At 40.2% G+C, this 25,344-nt stretch overlaps 1 protein-coding gene across 1 annotated transcript in view; it reads left to right on the top strand.

Moving 5' to 3' along the window:
• Nucleotides 1–25,344, top strand: part of sez6b (seizure related 6 homolog b) — a 173,944-nt gene that overhangs the window by 101,250 nt on the left and 47,350 nt on the right. The window contains exons 5-6 of the mRNA XM_039622408.1: nt 22,125–22,310; nt 23,581–23,749. Coding sequence (XP_039478342.1) covers nt 22,125–22,310; nt 23,581–23,749 — 355 coding nt within the window. The remainder of the gene's footprint in view (nt 1–22,124; nt 22,311–23,580; nt 23,750–25,344) is intronic.

Genomic DNA, 25,344 nt, shown 5'->3' on the forward strand with positions numbered 1-25,344 from the left:
ATCTCGATGTAACATGTCCACATCCTGCAGCCTTTTGAGCATAAATGAAATAGATTGGAGGGGTGGTGCGTGGGTGGGTGGGCGTTGCACTTATACTATATGTTTAAAGCCCCCTCATTGGCTCACTGACTCTCAGGCAGTGGGGGAATGACTGTGACATAGATTAGACCAAAGTGTGCCAGCAATTTGTTTCTCCCCTTGTTCTTTTCCATTCAGCTCAGCCTGCATCATCTGTGGCCCTCTGCTTTATGTATGATCTCTATGTGGGTGTTTCTGTGTCTTCATCAACTCTTCCTGCTGGCTATTTATCATAGTTGATGGCCTCTTGAGGGGGAAGAAAAGAGGGAAGCAGCTCTTGTAGATTTTTCTCAGCGCAGATACTGTAGGTCTTCTCCATGTTTCTCTTTGTTTTTCTCTGCTGCTCTCTCTGTCAAGGCACAGACTTTTCTCCCAGTGGATCTCTGTGAAATTAGGACAGCACAGACAGTGTCTGGAATACTGTTAGAACACTGTTGAGTTGATGCAACTTGGCCAAGCTAGGCTAACACTGAAGGAATTGCAGAGATGAATGAACACGACGGAATGCCTTTATTCATTGGTGCCTGCTCCATGCTGCCAAAAGGTCCTGCCCACAAGCAAAGGCAGGGATGCTGGTAGATGGCTCCGCCAAAATAGTCCTCTCTGTTTAATGTTGCCAGCCGCATTGTGTAGTAATGAAGATTCTCTATCCAACAAAGCTTTGGTTAATGTTAGGGCTGAACAGAACAAATAAATACCCTTATTGTTAAGAAAGGTGGGATCGAAAGAAATTGAACTACCCTTGGCTTACCTCTCATTACATTGGTGAGAGGTTAAGATAGATAAGATAAGATAACTCTTTATTGTCATTGCACAGTGACACATGGTACAATAGTACAATGAAATTGAAAACTGTCCTACGTCAGCACCACATATAACACAACACGATACAACGCAACATAGACAACACAACACAGCATATTAACTTAGTAATAAAAAAATGAAGAAAAAGTGTATGTGTATTGCACACTGTTATTATTGCACATTACTTATTATTGCACCTTGTTATAAATATAAATATTATTATTGTTAGTGTTTTTACCGTTGTTACCTCCCCCTAAAAAAAGTCCAGGCAGGTAGCCAATCAGGTCAGCTATTTGCATTGATTAGGGCTATTGCCCTGTTGTAAAAGCTGTCCTTGAGTCTGTTTGTCCGGGACCTCAGCAGCCTGAACCTCCTGCCAGACGGCTGCAGCTTAAACACCCGGTGTCCTGGGTGTGTACAGTCCCGTAGGATGCTGCGTGCCCTCTTGAGACAGCGAGTGCTGTACAGGTCCTTCAGGGAGGGAAGAGGATGTCCAATGATTTTTTGGGCCATATTAATGACCCTCTGGAGTGCCTTTCTGTGTGCTGTGGTGCAGCTGGAGAACCATACACTGATGCAATATGTCAGCACACTTTCAATGGAGCAGCGGTAGAAGACGGTCAGCAGCTCCTTCTTCAGGTCCATTTTTCTGAGGATTCTCAGAAAGTGGAGACGCTGTTGGGCCTTCTTTAAGACCGCAGAGGTGTTAGAGCTCCATTGGAGGTCTGTGTCTATGTGCACACCCAGAAACTTGAAACTGGAGACCCTTTCCACACACTCCCCGTTGATGCTGACAGGCTGCAGCTCAGACTTCCTCCTTCTGAAGTCAACTACCAGTTCTTTTGTCTTGGTGGTATTGAGGTCCAGGTTGTTATCTACACACCAATCTGACAGCCTCTGAACTTCAGCTCTGTACGCCGTCTCATCTCCCCCAGAGATGAGCCCCACCATGGTGGTATCATCTGCAAACTTGATGACTGCATTGTCTGGGTCGGTACTAACACAGTCATGTGTGTACAGAGTGTACAGTAGGGGACTCAGTACACACCCTTGTGGAGAGCTGGTGTTAAGGCTGAGGGCTGAGGAAAGATGAGGCCCCACTCTAACTCTCTGTACACGGTCTTAGAGGAAGTCTCTGATCCAGTGGCAGGTGGTAGAAGAAAGTCCGATTTCCAGCAGTTTAACTATTAGTCTGTCCGGGAGTATCGTATTGAAAGCAGAGCTAAAGTCAACAAAGAGCAGCCTGGCGTAATGGCCCTGCACTTCCAGGTGAGAGATGGTGGTGTGGAGCGTTGTAGCAATGGCATCTTCAGTTGATCTGTTAGCTCTGTATGCGAACTGGAGTGGGTCGAGTGTGGGTGGCAGGCAGGACATGATGTGACGTTGGACCAGTTTCTCGAAGCACTTCATTATAACAGATGTTAGAGCAACTGGTCGGTAGTCGTTGAGGCTGCTAATGTTCGTACGCTTTGGCAGTGGGACAGTTGTGGCTGACTTTAGGCACGGCGGGATGCAGGACTGGGACAGTGAAGTGTTGAAGACCCCAGCCAGCTGGTCTGCACACTCTTTTAGGACCCTTGCGGTTACCCCATCTGGTCCGGCGGCCTTCCTGGGGTTCACTGCCCTCAGTGTACGCCTCACCTCATATTCCTGCACTATGAGGCTTGGGCTGCTGCTGCTGTCCGATGTTTTTGCTGCTGCTGCCTCTGGTCCCTTCACCTCAAAGCGTGCGAAGACGTGGTTCAGCTCCTCCGCAAGCGCCACGTTACCCTCAGTCAACGTGGTATTGCAGGGTTTGTAGTTGGTTAAGTGCTGAACTCCCTGCCATACCTGTCGTGAGTTGTTGTTGTTGAAGTGGTCTCCGATCTTTCTCTTGTACGCTGCCTTGGCCTCTCTGATGCCTATTTTCAACTCAGATCTGGCTCCACTGTACTGCATACCATCGCCGGATCTAAAAGCGGCGTCACGTTGTTTCAGCAGGACCTGGACCTCTTTATCATCCAGGGTTTCTGGTTGGAATACACCCGGAGACGTTTGTCCACAGTGACACTGTTGACACAGAAGTTAATATATGAGAGCACTGATGTTGTGTGCTCTTCAAGGTCCTGATGTTCAAACACGCTCCAGTCCGTGTTTTCAAAACAGTCCTGCAGCTGATGTGATGCACCTTCTGGGCAGGTTTTCACGGTTTTTGTGACTGGGGGGGCTCTTCTCCTAACGGGAGTGTATGTAGGGATCAGCAGCATGGACATGTGGTCTGACAAACCTAGATGTGGTAGAGGGGTTGCTCTGTAGCCTTTTTGGATGTTGCTGTAGGCTTTATCCACTGTGTTTTTCCCCTCGTTGCACATTTAATATGCTGTTCAAATCTGGGGAATACTGACCTTAAATCAGCATGGTTGAAGTCCCCAGCTATAATGTGCACTGCGTTTGGATGGGAGTTCTGCTGATTGCTTATTGTCTTGTACAGCTCCTCCATGGCCAAGTTAGCATTAACATCGAGTGGTACATACAAGGCCGTTACCATGACAACAGTAAACTCATGAGGTATCTAGGCGGGTCTGCACTTCACAGTCAAATATTCCAAATCCGGGGAACAATAGCTGTCTACAGTCTTTGTGTTTTTGCACCAGCTGTCATTGGTGTAGATGCATAAACCCCCTCCTTTGTTCTTTCCGGAGTGGCCGTTCCTGTCGTGACGGTGGACCGTGCGGCCTGCTAGCTCAATAGCCGAGTCCGGAATTGATGGCTGCAGCCAAGTCTCTGTGAGTAATATTGTGCTGCTGTCCCGTACACACTTGTCAGGGTTCATACGCCTTTTTCAGGGTCCAATTCAAGCACTTTTTAAGCACTTTCAAGGTCCCTTTTCAAGTTTTTCCAGCTAGTTAATTCCCAATAAAACTGTTTTACTACTGTCTGTAATATTGCTGAAGTCCGAAATGATCGCCTTTACAGTGTTTGTGCTAATAACATCATGTACAGTCAGACAGGCATGGAGAACAGCACTGACTGGGAGAGGCTTTGAACAGATCACATAGTTCAATTCAACATATAAGACTTGCACAAGCATCTACTTAAAATCTGTTTAATCTATCATCTGTGATATTATTATGTACAATTCCAATGTATTTTGTTCATCTCCCTTAAATAAACAGGCAGCCTTAAAGTATGAAATATTCATATACAAAAACATATAAATGTGTGTACTGTCTCAGTGGCTGATAGTGCCCCACAGGCCTCAGTGTGAGCTTGAAGACATTTATAATGTTTAAGTAGTTTAATGTGTAGGTGCTGATGATAAACACATTTTGAATGAAAGCCGGGGAACTTTGGTAGCACAGAAACAAGTGGCTATTCTTTGTGACCATATGTATCGGCCCCTCATATTACCATTATTTCACCCAAAGGCACTAAGTTAATACTCAAAAAAGCTGCAGCAATACACACAAATATAAATAGTACTTGGTGACAACTTTGCTTTTAGCCTTTAACCCTCTGGGGTCCAGGGTATAATTGGCTGCTTTTGACTACTTTTGATTTGGCCTCTATATTTCACCATTAAAAACTGTTTATCTTGCCAATCTGTTATTTTCTCATTTTGACATACTGTATCAGCACAATTTATCTAAATTCAGACAAAATTTAAAATACGAGTAGAAAATGATATTTTTGACTGTAAAAACCAAAAGCATGTTTAACGAATCATTTTCATAACTTGAAATGCAAATAGAAATTGTACATTTTTAAAAAATATGCACAAGTTTCTATTTACCTAAAAATGCAGCCAAGGCTCAGACGTTTTTTATATAACCATTTAAAACTATTTACAGAACAATCAGGTGTTCTGCATCAAATAAGAAGGCACACAAATTATTTATGCAACTCCAAAAAATAGTTTGTGTCCACTACAAGACCGAGGAGAACAGCACAGGGATAAATCCTGCAGGTCTGACAGCATGTGTGTCACTCCTGTTTTCCATGTGGGGACAGCGTTTACACTGCAATCTGCCTTTGGTGGCTTTTTTGCAGCAACTGTGACATTCACTAGTAGAACTGACACACAAAACAAAACAACGACTACACTACACACTAACTACACAAGACAACACACTAACTTGACTCCAAACACGGTAAATGTCACAAATCTCTCACGTATCAAAACTCTCTTCCTCTTTCGCTCACTCCTAAAACTTCCCTCTCTTACCAAACAACCAAATGCCACATGTGGCCATATCATTTTCTGATTGGTCGACATGATACTTTTTTCCACCAATAGGGAAGGAGTGTTTTTTCTTTTTCACTCACAAGCAAAGCGTGTTTGCTAGCACTCTCCTTAGAAAACGCTGTTTTAACCGTTTCTTTCCGGAGTAAACGCCACTGTTTTATTCAGAAAAAAAACAAAACATCGGTTTTACGTGACCTATCAACACAATTTAAAAACTGGTATATAGTTTGAAGTCCGCACGTTGGACCCAAGTTGAAATGGAGACTCTGGGCCCGTCGACCCCAGAGGGTTAATCAGAAAGCCTTAAGTTGGCTAGTTATGCATCTGGCTAATGTTTAAAGCTTTCACTTGAGTAAATTAACTCATATTACTGCTAAGTAATGTTAGCTAAGTTCACAGCATATTGCATAATAGCGCTGCCATACTGCATCACACTCAGTGCATTTCAATCATTTCTCCAGTGAGCTAGCAAAATAATAATCATAATTTTAAAAAATAGGATGTGTAACGTACACGTAATGGAAAATTGTTAACTATAGGACTCACCTATCATGCGACTGGAGAGCGCAAACTCCGCCATTGTTGTTTTCCATCAAACACTCATTAAAACAGCAACACTACAGGTATGTTAGCGCACTCATCCCCAACTGTCCGAGGGAGGGGCGGGGTCACACGTTGAAACAGACAGAGGCGCAACGCAGCCCAGGTGGGGAAATTTTGCTTTTACATTTTGCGACTCATTTTATTTTTCTATCTGATAAGAAAACTATTCAATCAGATAGTTATTTGTGGTGAATGAAGTACAGTTACACTTTCAAGCACTTTTAAGTACCACATCTGAAATTCAAGCACTTTTCAAACCTTGAAAAGACAACAATAAAATTCAAGCATTTTCAAGGATTTCAAGCATCCGTACGAACCCTGACTTGTTGACTGTAATCTGTAATCTCAGTTCGTCGATTTTGTTGGTTATGGACCTGACGTTGGAGAGGAAAATACTCGGAAGCGGTGGCTTAAATGGCTGTTTCTTTAGCCGTGCTAGTGGGCCCACCCTGCAGCCACGCTTTTGCCTCCTTTGTTTACGTTTCCTCTTTGTCTTGCCGCTGGGAAGAACCAACCACGGAGACCCTGGAGCTCTTATTATGTCCTCCGGAATGCCGTGAAAGTGGTGGTAGTCCGACGTAATGCTCCTTGCACAGCGTAATCCCAAACTCAGAGGGTCCTGAGGACTGTAAGTGGACTCTACTCGATGTATAATAATAAAAAACACACATATCCACACAGATACACGTGTAAAAAAACAAAACACCGAATGTGAGGAGCAGTGAGCCGCTGCGTCTGTGCACGCCACCATATTTAGAAAGCATTTGTGTTCCATTTCATTTATATGCTGATGACTGTCAAGTTTATTTCCCTTTAAAGCATAGTGGTTTTGTTCAGTCTCTCCTTGATTGTCTCAATGAGATCAGGGGGTGAATGCCACTAAATTTTCTTAATTTTAATGAAAATCCAGTGCCTCCAGCTGTGTCCCTGCATTAAAAATACAGCATCCAGCAAACTGAAACTCTTCACATAAACCAGTCCTCTGCAGATGATCAGTTAGCTGTTTTACAAGTACTCGTTCAAGAATTTTTGAGATAAAGAACACTATTCAACCTTTAAATTTAAATTAAAACACTTCTGAAAGCAAAAATAAGTCTAATCCAGCACTAGCAAGGTGAACCAATGTACAGGGAGTGCAGAATTATTAGGCAAGTTGTATTTTTGAGGAATAATTTTATTATTGAACAACAACCATGTTCTCAATGAACCCAAAAAACTCATTAATATCAAAGCTGAATGTTTTTGGAAGTAGTTTTTAGTTTGTTTTTAGTTTTAGCTATTTTAGGGGATATCTGTGTGTGCAGGTGACTATTACTGTGCATAATTATTAGGCAACTTAACAAAAACAAATATATACCCATTTCAATTATTTATTTTACCAGTGAAACCAATATAACATCTCCACATTCACAAATATACATTTCTGACATTCAAAAACAAAACAAAAACAAATCAGCGACCAATATAGCCACCTTTCTTTGCAAGGACACTCAAAAGCCTGCCATCCATGGATTCTGTCAGTGTTTTGATCTGTTCACCATCAACATTGCGTGCAGCAGCAACCACAGCCTCCCAGACACTGTTCAGAGAGGTGTACTGTTTTCCCTCCTTGTAAATCTCACATTTGATGATGGACCACAGATTCTCAACGGGGTTCAGATCAGGTGAACAAGGAGGCCATGTCATTAGTTTTTCTTCTTTTATACCCTTTCTTGCCAGCCACGCTGTGGAGTGCTTGGACGCTGCGTGTGATGGAGCATTGTCCTGCATGAAAATCATGTTTTTCTTGAAGGATGCAGACTTCTTCCTGTACCACTGCTTGAAGAAGGTGTCTTCCAGAAACTGGCAGTAGGCCTGGGAGTTGAGCTTGACTCCATCCTCAACCCGAAAAGGCCCCACAAGCTCATCTTTGGTGATACCAGCCCAAACCAGTACTCCACCTCCACCTTGCTGGCGTCTGAGTCGGACTGGAGCTCTCTGCCCTTTACCAATCCAGCCACGGGCCCATCCATCTGGCCCATCAAGACTCACTCTCATTTCATCAGTCCATAAAACCTTAGAAAAATCAGTCTTGAGATATTTCTTGGCCCAGTCTTGACGTTTCAGCTTGTGTGTCTTGTTCAGTGGTGGTCGTCTTTCAGCCTTTCTTACCTTGGCCATGTCTCTGAGTATTGCACACCTTGTGCTTTTGGGCACTCCAGTGATGTTGCAGCTCTGAAATATGGCCAAACTGGTGGCAAGTGGCATCTTGGCAGCTGCACGCTTGATTTTTCTCAGTTCATGGGCAGTTATTTTGCGCCTTGGTTTTTCCACACGCTTCTTGCGACCCTGTTGACTATTTTGAATGAAACGCTCGATTGTTCGATGATCACGCTTCAGAAGCTTTGCAATTTTAAGACTGCTGCATCCCTCTGCAAGATATCTCACTATTTTTGACTTTTCTGAGCCTGTCAAGTCCTTCTTTTGACCCATTTTGCCAAAGGAAAGGAAGTTGCTGTTAGGGTTCAATGTTGAGAGAGTAATCCATAAATAACCACAGATCCAGGCGTGTGCAATTTAGACGGCATTTTAATGAACACATGTGTGAGTTCAACAACCCAATCAGTGTTGAACTGTCTTTATCATATTCAGACAACTGTTTTATGGGGTTAAGAATTGTACAGCCCCCTTTTCTGTTACTAGGCAGATTTACGTCACACCAAAACCACAATGACTTTTAACATAGAACATCATCTTCGTGTCGACGGCTGATGCTTCCTGTCTCCATTCTCGCTGTCACTTATCTCCCTGGAACATCAGTTGCACTTCCTCTAAGTACTTCGGCACACTTCTGCATTTCTGCCCTACCAAAATAGATCTACCATGGTGTGTATGTGTGTGTGCGTACACGTGCGAGGGCGCGTGCATGCTGTGTACTGCGTACGTGTCATGACCTCTCACTATTTGTCTGTCTGTACGTGCAGAGTTTGCATCTGCTTTCTGAACCTTAGTTGACCTCAACTTAAGCAACTTGAACTTTCCCCTATCAGTGATCCCTCTAACTAAGTGTGTGTTAATCAACGATACATGCATAACACCCTGCTCTTTGGCTTGCACTCACTCTGCTTTCGGTTTCACTTCTGCAAAACATGCTCTGCAGACGCATTTCCTGTCTCATTTTGGCACAGAGAGTATTTTCCTGTCTCTGCCCTCTACACAGAGATCATAAAAGCATTAATAACATTTAAATTATAGATTCAACTCAACCATTTAAAATGGTTCTTCTTTGGACCTGTAATAAAGGCTAATATACTACCAATATATTTGAACATCTGAATGCATCTATGAAAGCAACATCCCTATTAACATGAAATGTTAATGATGATTATAAAAATAGCAGCAAATAATAGCAGTAAAATATTTCTCCTCTCGATACTCCCACTCTCGACCTCTGGCACACCAGAGGTCGCCATACATTATGTTGGGTCACTCCTTGGCCCATTCAACTGTTTCCCTGTCCACCCCTGACGTCATGGACATTTAGGATCACTGTTCTTAGCTCTGACCCTCTCTTGGCATCCTGTGACTTAACAAATCAGACAACCTCATGTCATCTAGGTGGTCTTAGTTATAAAATGCCCGCTCCCACTTGAGAACACTTCATGCTTAAGTGGTCTCTGCTCCTCTTCTGGGTCCCACTCTAGTGGAAATCTGGCCACCTGCAAAGGAAACAAAACACTTTCTCCCTAGTACGGCTTCCCTGCCTTATGTCCCTCAGTTGTCTTCTTTATTCAAACCTGATTCAAGCTAATATTACTCAAAACATGAACCTAATTTTGTATTTTTTTTGACTTTTATTTTTATATCTCATTCAACCGTACTCAGCATTTGTAAAACTCTCACAGCACTGCCTTTAAGAGAATCGAAGGAAGCACGTCTCTGCATGTGCTTCCTCTTTGCTCCTTATCTGATCATCAACATCCTGTGCACAAAACTGTCACTGCTGCAAGGGCCTACCTCTCATCTAAAGTCACCTCTCACAAGAAAAATCATCATAAACGCTTATTCTCCTAAAGGATCAAAGAAAAAACAACCACTTTAATCACTAAGTGTAAGCACCTAGTTAATTGCTCCTAGATAAACTTCATCATAGCTAAAAGCTGAACTCTAACTGTATTTTGAACTCCCATTTCCTGGGTGATAACCTGTTTGAATATATCATTTTATTTCATTTTGCTGCTTTTAATGTAATGACTCCTTCTAACTTAAACTTTATCAGACTTAACCAACATATATAAGCTTTCTCCCTTGGACCTGGTTTAAAGCAAAAACTTGATCCCTTCAACAAGTATTTGTTATCCTGTAACTGCATTTTATATAAGAGGACTAATTTAGAACTGCATGTGTTATCTCCGTATTTTACATGTCACACAGTTTAGTTACAAACGAAACTCCTATTGAATTAAATGCTAAATGGATTTCAGGCCTTTTGCCTGGAATCAATACTGTCAGGTCTTAATGAACTCTATATGTCTGTAAGCGTGTGCAATCCTTCAATAACTCAGGTCATTCTCCCAGTAGATTGGCTAATCATAACGTTAACCAAAAGTTTGTGACCCTCAAGAGACGACTCTCTGAGCCACAACTCCGTCAAAGGCACAAAAATGCAATGTGTATGAAAAAATCCTTTCTACATATATAATCTCCAATATTATTCATTTGAGTCAGCGAGACTTTTAACATCCTCATAAAAAGCTCTCCTCTACCCTAGAAATAAATCTATTTACTATCTGTTTCTAAAGCCTACATTATAACAACATTCTAGCATTATGTCACTGTTACAACTTATCCTAAAAATCAAAAAGAAATCCCACATTTTCTACTCATCAAATGTTCACTATTTTCCCCAAAGCATATCCTTTATTCCCACAATTTCCCCTTTAAGTTTGGTGTACAACTTCTTATTAATCCCAGCAATTTATCTTCTAAACAGGATTCAGTTCATTTTACTCCTTTCTTTAGAATTAACAATCTCCGCCTCAGTTTTACTATATCTAGATTATCAAACAACCCCAATCGTTATAAAATCATACTAAAACCCATTTCAAATTAAACAAATTAAATCTTAAATCCCTCTCTTTTTTGACACATCTCATGTGGCAAAAAACTCAAAATGCTCCACCCAAGCTTAGGAAATTAAAAGGAAAAAAGGTTAGTCCTTTCATTTCTCAGAACCGCTCAGCAATTCTCCTCTCCGGTGTTTTGCTTCAGCCCTGAAAACCTGTGTTTAAGGAACAAAATCAATTTAATCATCATGTCAAATCTCCTCCAACTCGTTGCTCCATGGAAAGTCTGGATCCTTGGAATTTCCTGAAAACAAAACCTGTGCCTTACATTTCATACTCAACTCTCCCTTTATGATCTAGTCTGTGTCATGACAAAAATAACCTTAAACAAAACAATTAATCCTGAGTTACCTCAGTTAATGGTAACTTGAATCTCATCAAACAATGTTTCCCCTTTTAGCATTTAGCATTCTATAGTGTAATAACATAATCCAACCCCAGTAAATAATTTCCTCAAAACAAACATCAATATCCCAAAATCAGCATCCCCAGATTTAAGTCTCCCACTTGTCCTGCTTATGGCAAAAGCAAAACAAAGCATCCCCTTTCTTTTCCTCACATGATAAATCTGTCCACATTTATTCATTCCCACCTTAGTCCAGTCACTCACATTCACTCACACTCATCCACACATGATATCTTTTGCTGATCTGCAGCCCTCCGCAAGACGTCATCAGATGCTCCACATCAGCAAAATGAGCTCAATCATTTGTTTTATTTCGTTTTTCCTTTTAGGAAAATAGTTCTCTATACTTTTGACTGGATTGAATCGATACAATCCATTTTTAGACAGAGACTACTTAGCCAATCAGTCTCTGATTGTAATCAATTATAATTCTGTAAAGCCCACCTGATTTTCGTACTTGGTAATTTTGTCAGCGCCGTCCGTTCGCTGTCTTCCAGGCCTGCTTAGAACAAAAATGAAAAAAGAGAGCTGATTATTAGCTCATCAAAGTACCAAACAAAATCACCTGACAGGTTTTTTCTCTAAGTGCACTGTTACAAAAACTATGGGCCCCTTTAGACATGTCCATGTTTATCAAAACTCCCTCTATTAAAAATAAAACAACAGCCTCAAAAATCTGAAACAATCTTAAATTTCACCCATTCAACACACCGAAAACCTCGCCAAAAGATCAAAGACCGTTTGCACAATGTCACCCTTCCTCACTTTGCCATGTGTTCATTCAGCACAAGATAAAAACCAATTTCAACCACATATCATCCTTAAATTATAAATTTCCTGTCCAAATCTGCCCCTCTGAACAGACCTGACCACCGTAATCAACTATCCTGATACTTTACCATTATATTTCGCCAAATACTCTTCATCAGCCCCGATCTCTCTTGAACTGAAAGCCTCCGACACACACGCACACAGGAAGTGTCTCTGCTCCAGCTAATTTGCATAAACCCACAGCTCAACAGCCAACTTAACAAGAGGAATACATGTTTAAACCTTATCACATTATTGAATTATTTTCATTTTCTTTCTATACTAATCACTTACTTTGATAAATCAGTGCAAGAGCACTCCTAAGTAATTACTCCTCTTTTGTTTTGTTTTTTTTTCCATAACTCACTCCTTGTCATACAGCTTCGTTTGAGTTATTCCCACAACAACTCTATTTTATCCAAGTATGTTTTAAGTGTATTTTCTTCAACATTCACACCATTTTAACCCTTATGAACTTAACAGGCTGATTTAATTACATATGTTTGTGTTCTTAGCCAAGTTTTAATCACTATCTATGCATTACTCTTCATGAGCTTATCTCTGTAAGGTTAGTGCATTTTCTGTTTGTATGTGTGATTTTTATAAATGTTTCTTTTGCAGTGTTTCAAACTCCTTTGACAGGGTGTATTTTCTCTCTGGTTCATCACTGGTCATTGTGAATGACATTTCCCCTTCGTCTGTGCCCAGTGGCCTTACCTGTTAAATCCGTCTCCTCCAGTGACTCCAAGGTCACTCCGGGACTTAGGTTCGAGCAATCGTGACTGCGCCTTGCCTTAGGTTGTCCCAGGGTTTCGAGGTGGGATCTTACCCGTCATGGGCTGTCCAGCCTTCCATGCCCGCCTACTACAGTGGCCAACTGGGCAAGAGTGTTATCAGATCTAGGGGACAAACTGGTTCTGGAAATTAAAGGAGTGTAAACTGCTTTCTTTATTAAACTTTCAACAATGATTTCACATGTAACAGTTTGTGTATGCGTGCGTTTTCAATTCATTAATGTAATTGTTAGTTCATGTATTTATTTCTCTCGGTCTGTCTCTTTTCTAAAACCTGTAATTAATATAATTTTATTACTTTATTACTTTTTCTTAAAACATGCATTCGCTTCATCTTCTTAGAATTTAACTCTGTCTATTTCTCTGGGTGCTCCCCTGACATCATCAGTCACACACACACCTTCCTCTCACACACAGCAGCACAGTATTTCCTATTTCTCTTTCCTGTTCCTACAGATTAATCAAACACTTGTTTTTTTTTTTCATATTTACAGTCTACAAACCCTCTTTAGTTTTACTAAGTCTTGGTCTAAAAACAATACACCTTCCTTTCACTCACACACATTTAAATAGAGCTCTTCCACACATCATAACCTCACTCATGCGTTTCTTGAATTAAAAGCACTTTCAAACTTTAGCACATCCTACTTTTCCTCACAAAAGAAATATATTTCCCACTCCTTTATTTCATACACACGTTTAAAAGTTCTAACCTCTTTAGTCATTCAGTAATCGTCTCACACACTGTCTTTTCTTTCAAACTCCCCTTTTCACTTACTCAGACAAATCACCCAGTCACTCAAATCAAATACTGACAGCATTCACACAGTTAAAATCACACAAAATACGCTTTCATACGAGTATTTTGGACATGCCTTCCATGATCAGAAAGAGCAAGTCAAAAGAAAAAGAAAAAGAAAACTGAAACCTCTCATCGTCTCACAGCTTCTCCCCACACACACATAACTGAAAATAAACCACACCAACATTTATGGCTCACGAAATATACATCTATCAAAATTCAGTCATTTTCTAATCATTTTCTATACATCCACACTAATATATTCAAACTGTATTTACACTCTCATAATAAGCAAAACCAACCTCTTATATACAGGCATTTAGCAAAAAGCTCTCAGTCCTCTCGAAATTGAAACCACCCTCTCTGCGCGTCACTGCTGCTCATTTGCATTTACACACACAATCAGTGCACATCCGGCTGTGTGACTGACACAGAGACTGATCTTACTCATAGATCTCATATTTTATATTACAGGCGTCTTATTAATTACAACTGCACAGATTTTTAGGCCTTTTCAACTCCTATGTAATTTCGATAATAGAACATAACGGCTCCAACCGATCAGTCCCAGACTTTTGTGCTCAATTCACCAGGGCGGTCCCAGACTGTCCTGTCCAGATCTCTAAACCTAACTTAATTTGCCAGCATACCCAATAAGCGCAAAATAGGAGACTCTAACTCCTAGCAATTTCGGAGGTTCCCAAGTTCTCTCCCGCTGTCGACGGTACTATCCCTACTCTTCAGGGTAGGCCAAGGGTCAGCGTCCTGCCCAGGTGCAAGCGTTACCAAGGAGAAAAATGCTTCTTAACAGACGCCGCTGTCGTCCTAGAAAAATTTACAATAATTTGAAACAACAATCTACACCGAAGCAGGATTAAGATTGAGGCAGATCTCCCGTTGTGGACATAGGGGACTCTAACCCACAAAAATGACCATCACACGTAGACCAAATGACCAACGGGACTTGAACCCACAAAATGACCAAATTCCCTATCATTCTAAAAGTTCACTTAGCAGTCCAACTGCTTTCTCTTTTCATTCCTTTATTCTCATTACTCAGTACTGTCACTTATACTTCATTATCATTACTTCAACCGGTAAACTTCATGAAAACTTCACCAAAATTAAAAACAGACATTCACCAGTAATTTTCAGTGAGTAGACTTTAATTTGACATGTCCAATCTAGCACATTTTGGAAAATTCAACAGGTATGTGCCTTACCTCTGTTTAAGCCGGCTTGTCTCTCACTTCAGACCACTGACTCCTATCTGCCCATCTAATCACCACAGACCCTGGATCTCTCCAAAACCCCAACATTATTCCCTCTCTCTCACGGAACGAGCCCCAAATGTTAGGGTTCAATGTTGAGAGAGTAATCCATAAATAACCACAGATCCAGGCGTGTGCAATTTAGACGGCATTTTAATGAACACATGTGTGAGTTCAACAACCCAATCAGTGTTGAACTGTCTTTATCATATTCAGACAACTGTTTTATGGGGTTAAGAATTGTACAGCCCCTTTTCTGTTACTAGGCAGATTTACGTCACACCAAAACCACAATGACTTTTAACATAGAACATCATCTTCGTGTCGACGGCTGATGCTTCCTGTCTCCATTCTCGCTGTCACTTATCTCCTGGAACATCAGTTGCACTTCCTCTAAGTACTTGACACACTTCTGCATTTCTGCCCTACCAAAATAGATCTACCATGGTGTGTATGTGTGTGTGCGTGCGTGCGGCGCTGCGTGCATGCTGTGTACTGCGTCGTGTCATGACCTCTCACTATTTGTCTGTCTGTGCGTGCAGAGTTTGCATCTGCTTTCTGAACCTTAGTTGACCTCAACTTAAGCAACTTGAACTTTCCCCTATCAGTGATCCCTCTAACTAAGTGTGTGTTAATCAACGATACATGCATAACACCCTGCTCTTTGGCTTGCACTCACTCTGCTTTCGGTTTCACTTCTGCAAAACATGCTCTGCAGACGCATTTCCTGTCTCATTTTGGCACAGAGAGTATTTTCCTGTCTCTGCCCTCTACACAGAGATCATAAAAGCATTAATAACATTTAAATTATAGATTCAACTCAACCATTTAAAATGGTTCTTCTTTGGACCTGTAATAAAGGCTAATATACTACCAATATATTTGAACATCTGAATGCATCTATGAAAGCAACATCCCTATTAACATGAAATGTTAATGATGATTATAAAAATAGCAGCAAATAATAGCAGTAAAATATTTCTCCTCTCGATATTGCCTAATAATTATGCACACCTGATATAGGGTGTTGATGTCATTAGACCACACCCCTTCTCATTACAGAGATGCACATCACCTAATATGCTTAATTGGTAGTAGGCTTTCGAGCCTATACAGCTTGGAGTAAGACAACATGCATGAAGAGGATGATGTGGACAAAATACTCATTTGCCTAATAATTCTGCACTCCCTGTATGCCATTCCATTTACCAATTTCACAGTTGCTACTGAGTGTAAATTTTGAGAAAGTATTTTGTCAGTGATAGTTTGCTATTATTTAATTAACATTAGTGACTCGATCCCTGTCTGCTCCAGTCTGGATGCCAAGGTATCCTCAGGCAAGGGACTGAACTGATGAGTTCATTGGAGTGTGAATGTTATATAGAAATCTTAGACATAGAATTCTGAATGGATGAATACAGCAAGGTATGTAAGGAAAGGAACCACTATATTAGAACCAATCTTTTTACTGTACTTGTCAAAATGGAAAGACTGAACATACATATTTACAGTATTACAAATGGAGTGTCCGGGAAACACAGTCAGAAAAATGAGGGATTACGTTACTGCTAATACAAACAGAACAGCACCTGCTGCGTTAGATTCACATTGAAGCCACGTAATTAACATTTTGGGAAATAAACTTTTCACATAAAATGCAATGTGATTCTCAATGAGCTTTGCATTTACTGCTAATGTTTGTATAAGTGCATCTAGAAAGAAAAATGTTTGTGATTCCTTCATTGTGTCATGCTGGTGGGAGACACTGTATATAATCCCATCAAATTACTCACGCAATGATAGGGATAGGTAGATAATTGCCAAAATTGATTAAAATAAGGGAAAAAACTGAATTAGCTATATTATCTGAGATTATTGCTTTAATGACGTGTTTGAACGCTGAAGCCTAACTGGCTGGCCACTAAGTGCTAATGATCAATACATATGGAACTTTAGTTTTAGATGTTATAGTTAACAGACAGAGGTAGTTGTGGGCATTGTAAAAATAGAGAAAGAAGCATCTGTCCAACCTAGTTTATATTATATTTGGCCTTAAGCTCTAATACCCCTACATACTCATTGCCACTGCCTGTCATGCAGAAGTGGCTCTAATGCCATACCACCAAAACATCACACCACTGCAAGATTTGTTTTTCTGGACATCTGAATTAATCAAAGGGATTCTGATGTTTTTTTTGCTTTTGTTTTTGTTTTGTTTTTATATCCAGAGTAAGGCTTAAGTGTTGGCCTTGTGAAATACTACATAATTTGGATGTTGCTAACTGTGTTTTGTTAGCTTGAAATAATGTGTAGAGAATAACTGCCGGTTTCCATTATTATTGAATAGCAATGCCCATGGACTATGTATCTGAGAGAGCCTAGCTCTTCCATAGCAAAGCCAGAAAAAGAGCTGCAACATACATTAATCTTTGTAGAGCTTGTCATCTCCTTCCAGTAATATGAGGGCAATGGTCAGCAGAAATAAATCCTCTGAGGGAGCAAATGAGATTAGAGACTAAGTTTGAGCTGAGCTGGGTCATTTCACATCAAAGCCATATCACAAGCTCAAAATAAATAAATTCAATTTACATTCGCTTGCTACGGTGGAACATTAAACATCTCAAATTATTGCTCTTCTCTCGTGATCTACACTGTGGCCATAAGGCCTGATTAGATACAGCAGAGGCTAACATTTTTTCATAGCAGTTGTACAGATTTGGCTTCTAGCCAGTCCAGGGCTCATATCTTGGTTTAGTAGCTCAAACAGTAATACCTCCTACTTAAGTGCATATATATGTACATGTATATATATATACACATACATAGTGAAAACACAAGATTAAAGCTGAGCTATTTTTACATTGCCACTGCACTTTCATCTTTTATTTTACCATTCATCCCCATGTAGATCTGCTACATTGTAGCATGAAAGAAAAATAAAAGCTGAGCATATCAGTAAAGTTTCATTAAAGTCAAAACATGATAAATGACCATAAATTCTGAGAAGACACAGCAAAATGATGCACATAGCAGGCCTTTTTACTGCTCTGGGGCAATTTGTCTCTGTGAAAGCTCCCTGTTAACACCAGTGTTATGATGCCACAGTGCTACCATGATGGCTCCTTTATCTCTTTTCTCATCTCCAGTGAGCCTGTCAGCTTTTTAGTTTTTTGGTTGGCCTAGGTTTTAACAGCTACAACTGACCATGCTAATGACTAGCTCAGGGAGTGAGAGGACACGACTTAAGCAGCTGCGTTTTAGCTCTAACAAGAAATACTATAAAGACCAATGCAGCTCTCATTTCTATTTCTGAGTCACTATAGAGCTGGGCAACATCCCTCTGCACTAACAGAGTACTAGCAGCTGGGGTTGTAGGTTGTCATTTATTGGCCTATTTAATCTCCCTACATATTTCCTCACCTGAGGCACAGTGCTGCTCTCAACAGACAGAATCAATAACAGAGCTACTCTAAGCCATCCGAGGGGTAACAATAAAACTAGCACAATTACAGTATGATGGATCAGAATCTTTAGCAGTAGTATATTATTCACATGTTTGGACGAATTCCAGGAGGCTGTAGGAAGACAAGTCAGTGGGCAATAAAGAAACTTGTTAGTTCACTGGTCATCTGAGAGGCACTCTGGACATGTTACCCATCATTTTGCAATGATGTGATAGCTCTTTGTAGAAATTTGTGTAAATGCCAGCTCAAAGATCTAGTGGGTGGTAGTCACAGGAGGATACGGCACTGTAGTGTTTCATTGTTTTGTACTATTTCTGGCTTATTTACCTCTGTTTATACCAATGGAATAATTGAAACGATTTGAAGTTAGCAATGGTGGGGTTTTTCTTCTCCTTTTACTTGCACAAAATCATCTTTTCACAACTTTTTTACTGCATGAGAATTTATACAAAAAAGTATAATGGGAATATTTAAACAGTTTTGGTCAGCAAGCTAACTGAAATGCAAATGAGTTATTATGGGGTCTCAATAAGAGAATGCTGCTGCTATAGACCAATCTGTTTCTAGATGGCTTAAAGAAGACCGCAAACTCATCTCAGTGCTTGTCTTTCTAGACCTCAGTGCAGCATTCATCAGTGTTGACCGTAAACTTTTATTAGAAAGATTAGAGCATGTTGTAGGTAGGGCAGGGCGATATGGCCAAAAATATATATCACGATATATATTTGAAAATTTGCGATAACGATATAACTGACGATATAATTTCTGTGAGACAAAATACAACTCCACAACTTTACTAGCGCAAAAAAACCCCCCATCCATTTATTTTACTTAAACAGGCAGCTGTTTTTTTATGTGCATTAAAGCTATCTAAACATTTAACAGTGCAAATGCAAATTCCTTGTTGAAGGTTTAACCAAAAGGCATTTCCAGTAGAAATGGGCTGACATATCCTGAGCATAACCATGTATAATCTCCACTGAAGTTAAAAAGAGGTGCTTTGCAACATTAAACTGCAGTGTGCCAAATAAAAAAGTCAAATATGTATTTTTCGGACCATAAGGTGCACGGGATTATAAGGCACATTAAGCAAAACAAAGCAGTCAGATAAATCAAACTTTATTCAACTCATTCTTCTTGCTTCCTCCACTTCTGTACCATTGATTCATAAATGCTGTATTCTATCACAGCTCCTCTATTCCCATGTTGTTGCAGTATATTAATGACTAACTTCATATTGTGGATGGATTATCTCAGTTGTTCTCCTGACTGAAGTTTGGTCCGTTTACAGCATCCTGCCATGCGATTGCATTTGTCCCTAACCATCAGGAACCCTCACGTTAACTTTTATCGAGTGGAAAAGTGTTAGCCTTCATCCTCCAGCTTCACTGTTTATGTTATGCTAACACAGCTGTGTCACTAGCGATCACGTAGCACATCATTATATACCAGCTAGCCCAACTTCAGTAACCCTACAAACATTACTGCTGTTTAGTTTCCTGTCTTCTTTTATGTTGGAAGTAATAGCAGAGCTGTACGTTTGAATTTTTTCAGAAATTGCTATATCATGCTTATCTCCAAAAGTTGAATCTGTTCATCTGGACCTAGCGTTTTGTGGGAGAAACATTTCGTCACTCATCCAAGTGACTTCTTCAGTCTCAGCTGACTGGTTAGGTAACTTAGGTAACTAGCAAAACTAGCGCGCTAACTTCCGCTAACTTCCTGCTAACTTCTAACTCCGTTATATGTAATGAATTCTATTTTCATGGATGCCTGGATGTTAAACACCTGGTAAAGCAGCAATGCTGATCGTTTTATTAAAGATGAAAGAATTTAGACAGTTTTTAACTCTCAGTGATGTTCGTTTGACTTCCGGAACTTAATGGACGGAGTTTAGGACCCAGATTCCTCCCAGATTTATGAGCACCTTAGTCCGACAAATACGGCAATAACTATGGCCGCTTGCATGTTCTACAAAAAAAATGTGCTTTGTTGTGTATCTGACGGACAAACACCAAACCAGTTAAGTTGCACCATTTTTACAAACCAATTCTGGTTCATCCGTTTCACTCAACAATCTGCTTTCCCCATTCTCATTCTCCGTTACCACCGCGCTTTTTCGGCACTGCGCATGCGCGTTTTACCCATATTCTATCGCGATATTTCATTTTCTTATCGTTGCCTAGCATTGTTCCGGTATTACCATGAACGGTATAATATGGCTCAGCCCTAGTTGTAGGTATTAATGGTACTGCACTGCAGTGGTTTGAATTATATCTGCCTAATAGACTCCAATTTGTTCATGTTAATGTGGATTGTTCTTCATACACAAAGGGTTATGCTTCCCCTATGCAGTATGGCCACTATGCAGATGATAACCACTTTAATCTTTTCATAATGACCTCAAATTCAGATAAAACTGAGTTAATCATACTTGGCCCTAAAAATCTTAGAAATAATAATCACTTTGGATTGCATTACCTTGGCCTCCAGCGACTGAACAGGACATGTCCTTCAGTGTGCATTTTAAGCAAATATGCAGAACTACTTTTTTGCATTTGTGCAATATCTCTAAAATTAGAAATATCCTGTCTCAGAGTGATGCTGAAAAACTAGTTCATACATTCACTGTTTCTACCCTGGATTATTACAATTTGTTAATGTCTGGTTGTCCTGAAAGCTTCCTGAAGAGCCTTCAGTTGACCCAAAATGCTGTAGCAAGACTACTGACAGGGACTAGAAAGAGAGAGCATATTTCTCCCATATGCTTACATACAATTTTTTGAATTATCAGGCCCCATCTTATTATAAAGACCTCATATCACCCCAATAGAGGACTTCATGCTTAGACTGCTGGCTTACTTAGAGTAATTAAATGTAGAACATGAGGGGGAGCCTTCAGCTTTCAGGCCTCTCTTATTTGAACAAGCTCCTGCTTGGATTTGGGAGAATGACCCTCTCAACTTTTAAGATTATACTTAAAACTTTACTTTCTGACCAGCCCTAACTATAAGTTTTTTATAGTTAGGGCATTTCTCCTTCTCTCAACCCTTGTTACTCACCATGTGTTTATGCATCTCTGCATGTAATTATGAGTTATTATTAATCTCTGGCACTCTTCCACAGCATGTCTTCTGTCCTCTCTCCCTCCCCTCACCCTAGGGGAGAGGGGAGGGAGAGAGGTTTTGCCAGAAGTTTCTTCCCTTTAAAAGGGAGTTTTTACCTCCCACTTTTGCCAAAGTGCTTGTTGATAGGGGTCGTCTAAAATTTGGGGTTTTATCTGTATTATTGCAGGGTCTTTATCTTACAATAGAAAGCACCTTGAAGTAACTGTTAATTCAATCAATTCAATTAATTGAATAATATATACATTGAGCTGGCATTTACTGAATTTACCAAATAGGCCTATGCAGTCACAGTATTACTTTGATTTCACACTAGATAGTTGATTTTACATATGCTCACATAAAAAAACAAAAAAACCAAGACCACATAACTGAGGGTGTGAAAACCTTTTGCAAGGTGTTAAGTGGGTTGTGTGTTATAGATCAGAGATTATTGCTGGCTTTGCAGAAGGTTCTTTTATAATGCTTGCACCATAGCCAGGAAACACTTGTCTAAATTTCTGGAACTAAATGTCATGTCTTGCTGAAATTTCACACTTTACACCTTAATTTCATTCTCCTTTTGTGTGTTTTCCACTGTCTCTCTGTGTGTTTAACACTCTCTGCTTCTCTGAATCTTTCACCTCTTTTTCTGCAGCCTTCGTGTTGAGCTGTGTCTTCCCCAAGCAGCCTCTCTATGGTGATGTATCAGTGAGCAGTCTCCACTCTGGAGGGCAGGCTTTCTTCTCCTGTTTGACGGGCTACAAGCTGCAAGGTTCCTCTGTGTTGACCTGCCGCAATTCTAGCACACCCTACTGGAGTGGGAAGGAACCAAAGTGCTTAGGTGACGTTTCCCAGACAAAACTCTTCGACTACCCACAGCCGAAGACAGAAATTATACATATATACCCTAATTAATTATACAGGCAATCTTTTAGTTACAAAAGTTTGTTTTATCAGTATTTTGTAGCATTTACACAATAACATGCATTTCAGTGCAAAATTATTGTTTTAATGCATTCTATTTACATTTAATTGTATCAATCTAAGTTAGTCAAAGAAAGTAATTAATTATTGTATATGAGTTATAAGTGGCTGGGATAGCATACATACATGCCACCTATGGCCTGGAAGTTCCAGGGTCAAAATGGGATGCACCCAGTGGTGGACAAGCAGAAGAAGAGGTTGTGATAGATGTGGAAATAGTCACTGATCGCAACATCAGGAAGAAAGGACACAGAAGAGAAGGGCTGAGAGGCAACTGGAAAAGATGTGGAGGGTAAAGGCATCAGTGGTCTCCATGGTAATCAGAACACTCAGGGCTGTGACCTCCAAACTGGGCGAGTCTTGTCAGCAGATTTTAGGAACGGCAGAAGAAGGAACAGCTCGACAATTTAAATTCTTGATTACAGCTTGAATATTTAAAAAAAATTAACAAAAACTATTTTCTCACCTACATGCATTATTTTACATAATAATAATTGATGCTATTCACATTTCTTACATTTCTTGTGCATTGTAAAATGTACAAGTGTATTTAGACAGTTGTATTCTTTATGTAGTCACCTCCAGTTTGCATTGTTTCTTCTTTGGCTGCTGTTATCAAAAGCCAAAAGGCTTTATTTCATCCATTCACGTTATATTTCTGCAACTGAAATTCCATAATATAGTACAACAGTACAGAACTAGCTACTTGATAACATCTAACAGTATCAGGAAGTGTTTACTTACTAAAATTATTGCAACAGCACTTGACAGAGCAGCAGTGGTGTAATACTAATGATGATAATCAAATTATGCAGTAGATGGATCAAATTCATGCTATACAAGTTTACAATTTTTAATATTAAAATTAAGGGAAATATAAATAATTTTTGCTATAATAAATTTTGATGTTGGTAAATGTCTGAATGCTTTCAAAAAATAAATGCGATCTTGTTAGGCTGGTTCTTGTTTCTTTTCATGGTCACCAGTTTTAGTTTGGCCAAATTAAGTTAGGGTAATAGAGGATGAGATGATGTCAGTACCAGTAAATTTGACTGAGATTCCCTACATAATGTGAAATCCACCACAGTTTAATTTGATGTTCAGTTCCATTCCTTCTCCTTTCTCAGCTGCCTGTGGAGGTCTGGTTAGGAACATCACAGTTGGTCGGATTGTCTCTCCTGGTTTTCCGAGTAACTACAGCAACAACCTAACCTGTCACTGGCTGCTGGAGGCCCCTGAGGGCCAGAGACTCCACATCCACTTTGAGAAGGTAGCGCTGGCTGAGGATGATGATCGGTAAGCTATGATTTGAGATTGTTAGTCAACTTATGAAGTGTTGTCATAAAAACAAAATTCCTGTAAACTGAAAACTCTAATTCCCTTGAATTTTGATCATTTCAAAAACAATTAATCTAAAGCCACTATGTGCACAATTTTGAATTTTCCAGTCTTACACATACTGTTTGTTTTTTTCCTTTTTGTAATTTTTGTGTGCCTTTTTTGCCTAATTAAATGTTAAACAATATAGAGGACATTCTTGAAAGGTTTAATATTGTAATTGCTAATCTATTCAAATGTGAGACTCGGGTTACAGTTGGGATGTACATGTATTGTGCATGGGGTGACTTAGTTATCTTGAAAAATGTCTGCAACGCACCAGCAAAGATAGGGCAGTAGCTAGTAAACTGGTATAGCAAAAACATCGTAAAAAATGTTAAATATGTTTTATGGTGAAGTAAATACACACAATTTGTATAAATCAAAGTCACAAAATACATGCACACACAACATAGTTTATTTACAAATATCTACTGTTAGGTGTCTCTAATGGGTGGATTTAGTAGCAGAAACACACACGGGCTCGGGATAGCGGTGAATGCTGATTTATTTACAGTGATAGGGGGATATTTACAAGGGATGGGGCTATGTACAGTGATTGGGTAAACGCCGAAAATCGAGAGTTAAATTTAGGTAAATGGGGAGAGTTGGAGAGCTTACTTGAAACACAGAAAATACAGGTGTGGGCAGTGGTCAGCGGCAGGTGCGTGGTAAATCTCCGTCACAGATCCGAGAAGACCAATTCTAAACAAACAGGCAGGCGAGCAGGCGGCGACACAGGCTAGTGCAGAGGAGAAACAGGCAGGGAGACGGATCTTGAACATAAAGGACGGGAGCGTTGATTTAGAGACTCATTCTGCAAAAACACGTTACCACTTGTGGAAGCGACAATACTCCGACACCAGACATCCATCGCACAGCTCTTTAAATGTTCCCTCTGATGACGTCTGATGCGCTGCAGGTGTGCCGGAATACCATCAAGCACCGCCCCGCCTACCTGTGCTGAAAAGGGGAAACAAAACCCAAGTACACAACACACATGCCCACCAGCTCCTAATAACTACACATGGAACCCATTCAAACACAGAGTAAACAGTGCAGTACATTAGAAACCAGGGCCAGTCTACGCTGGAGCAAGAGGGGGCAACATCCTCTTAAACAAACATCCTGCCCCCTTAAATCAAACTTTTAGTAGTTCAGAAAGAAGCATGTTTACTCCTGTGGCATCAACAGGCACTGCTTCTCCTGTACCTCTGCCAACAATTGCTGCCCAAAGCAAACTGCTCAGCTACCCAGTGGCTTAAATGGCAATATACCATCCCAACCAGTACTGGGTACATACGCCAAACATGTATTTCGTGGTACGACATTAAAATCATTCAATCCTGCCTGGTACCACACATGACCATGCCTGTAGTACTCTGTTGTGCATACCCTTTTTAGTTATGTTAATATTGGCAATAGTGAGAAATGTTATTTTGGGGTTTTAATATATTTGTTATAGGCCATCCAGTTAGGGTTTTAGTTGTTATAATCTGATGAGGAATATTTTA

Source organism: Oreochromis aureus, linkage group 14 (genome assembly GCF_013358895.1).
Source record: "Oreochromis aureus strain Israel breed Guangdong linkage group 14, ZZ_aureus, whole genome shotgun sequence".
In the NCBI taxonomy this organism is placed as follows: domain Eukaryota; kingdom Metazoa; phylum Chordata; class Actinopteri; order Cichliformes; family Cichlidae; genus Oreochromis; species Oreochromis aureus.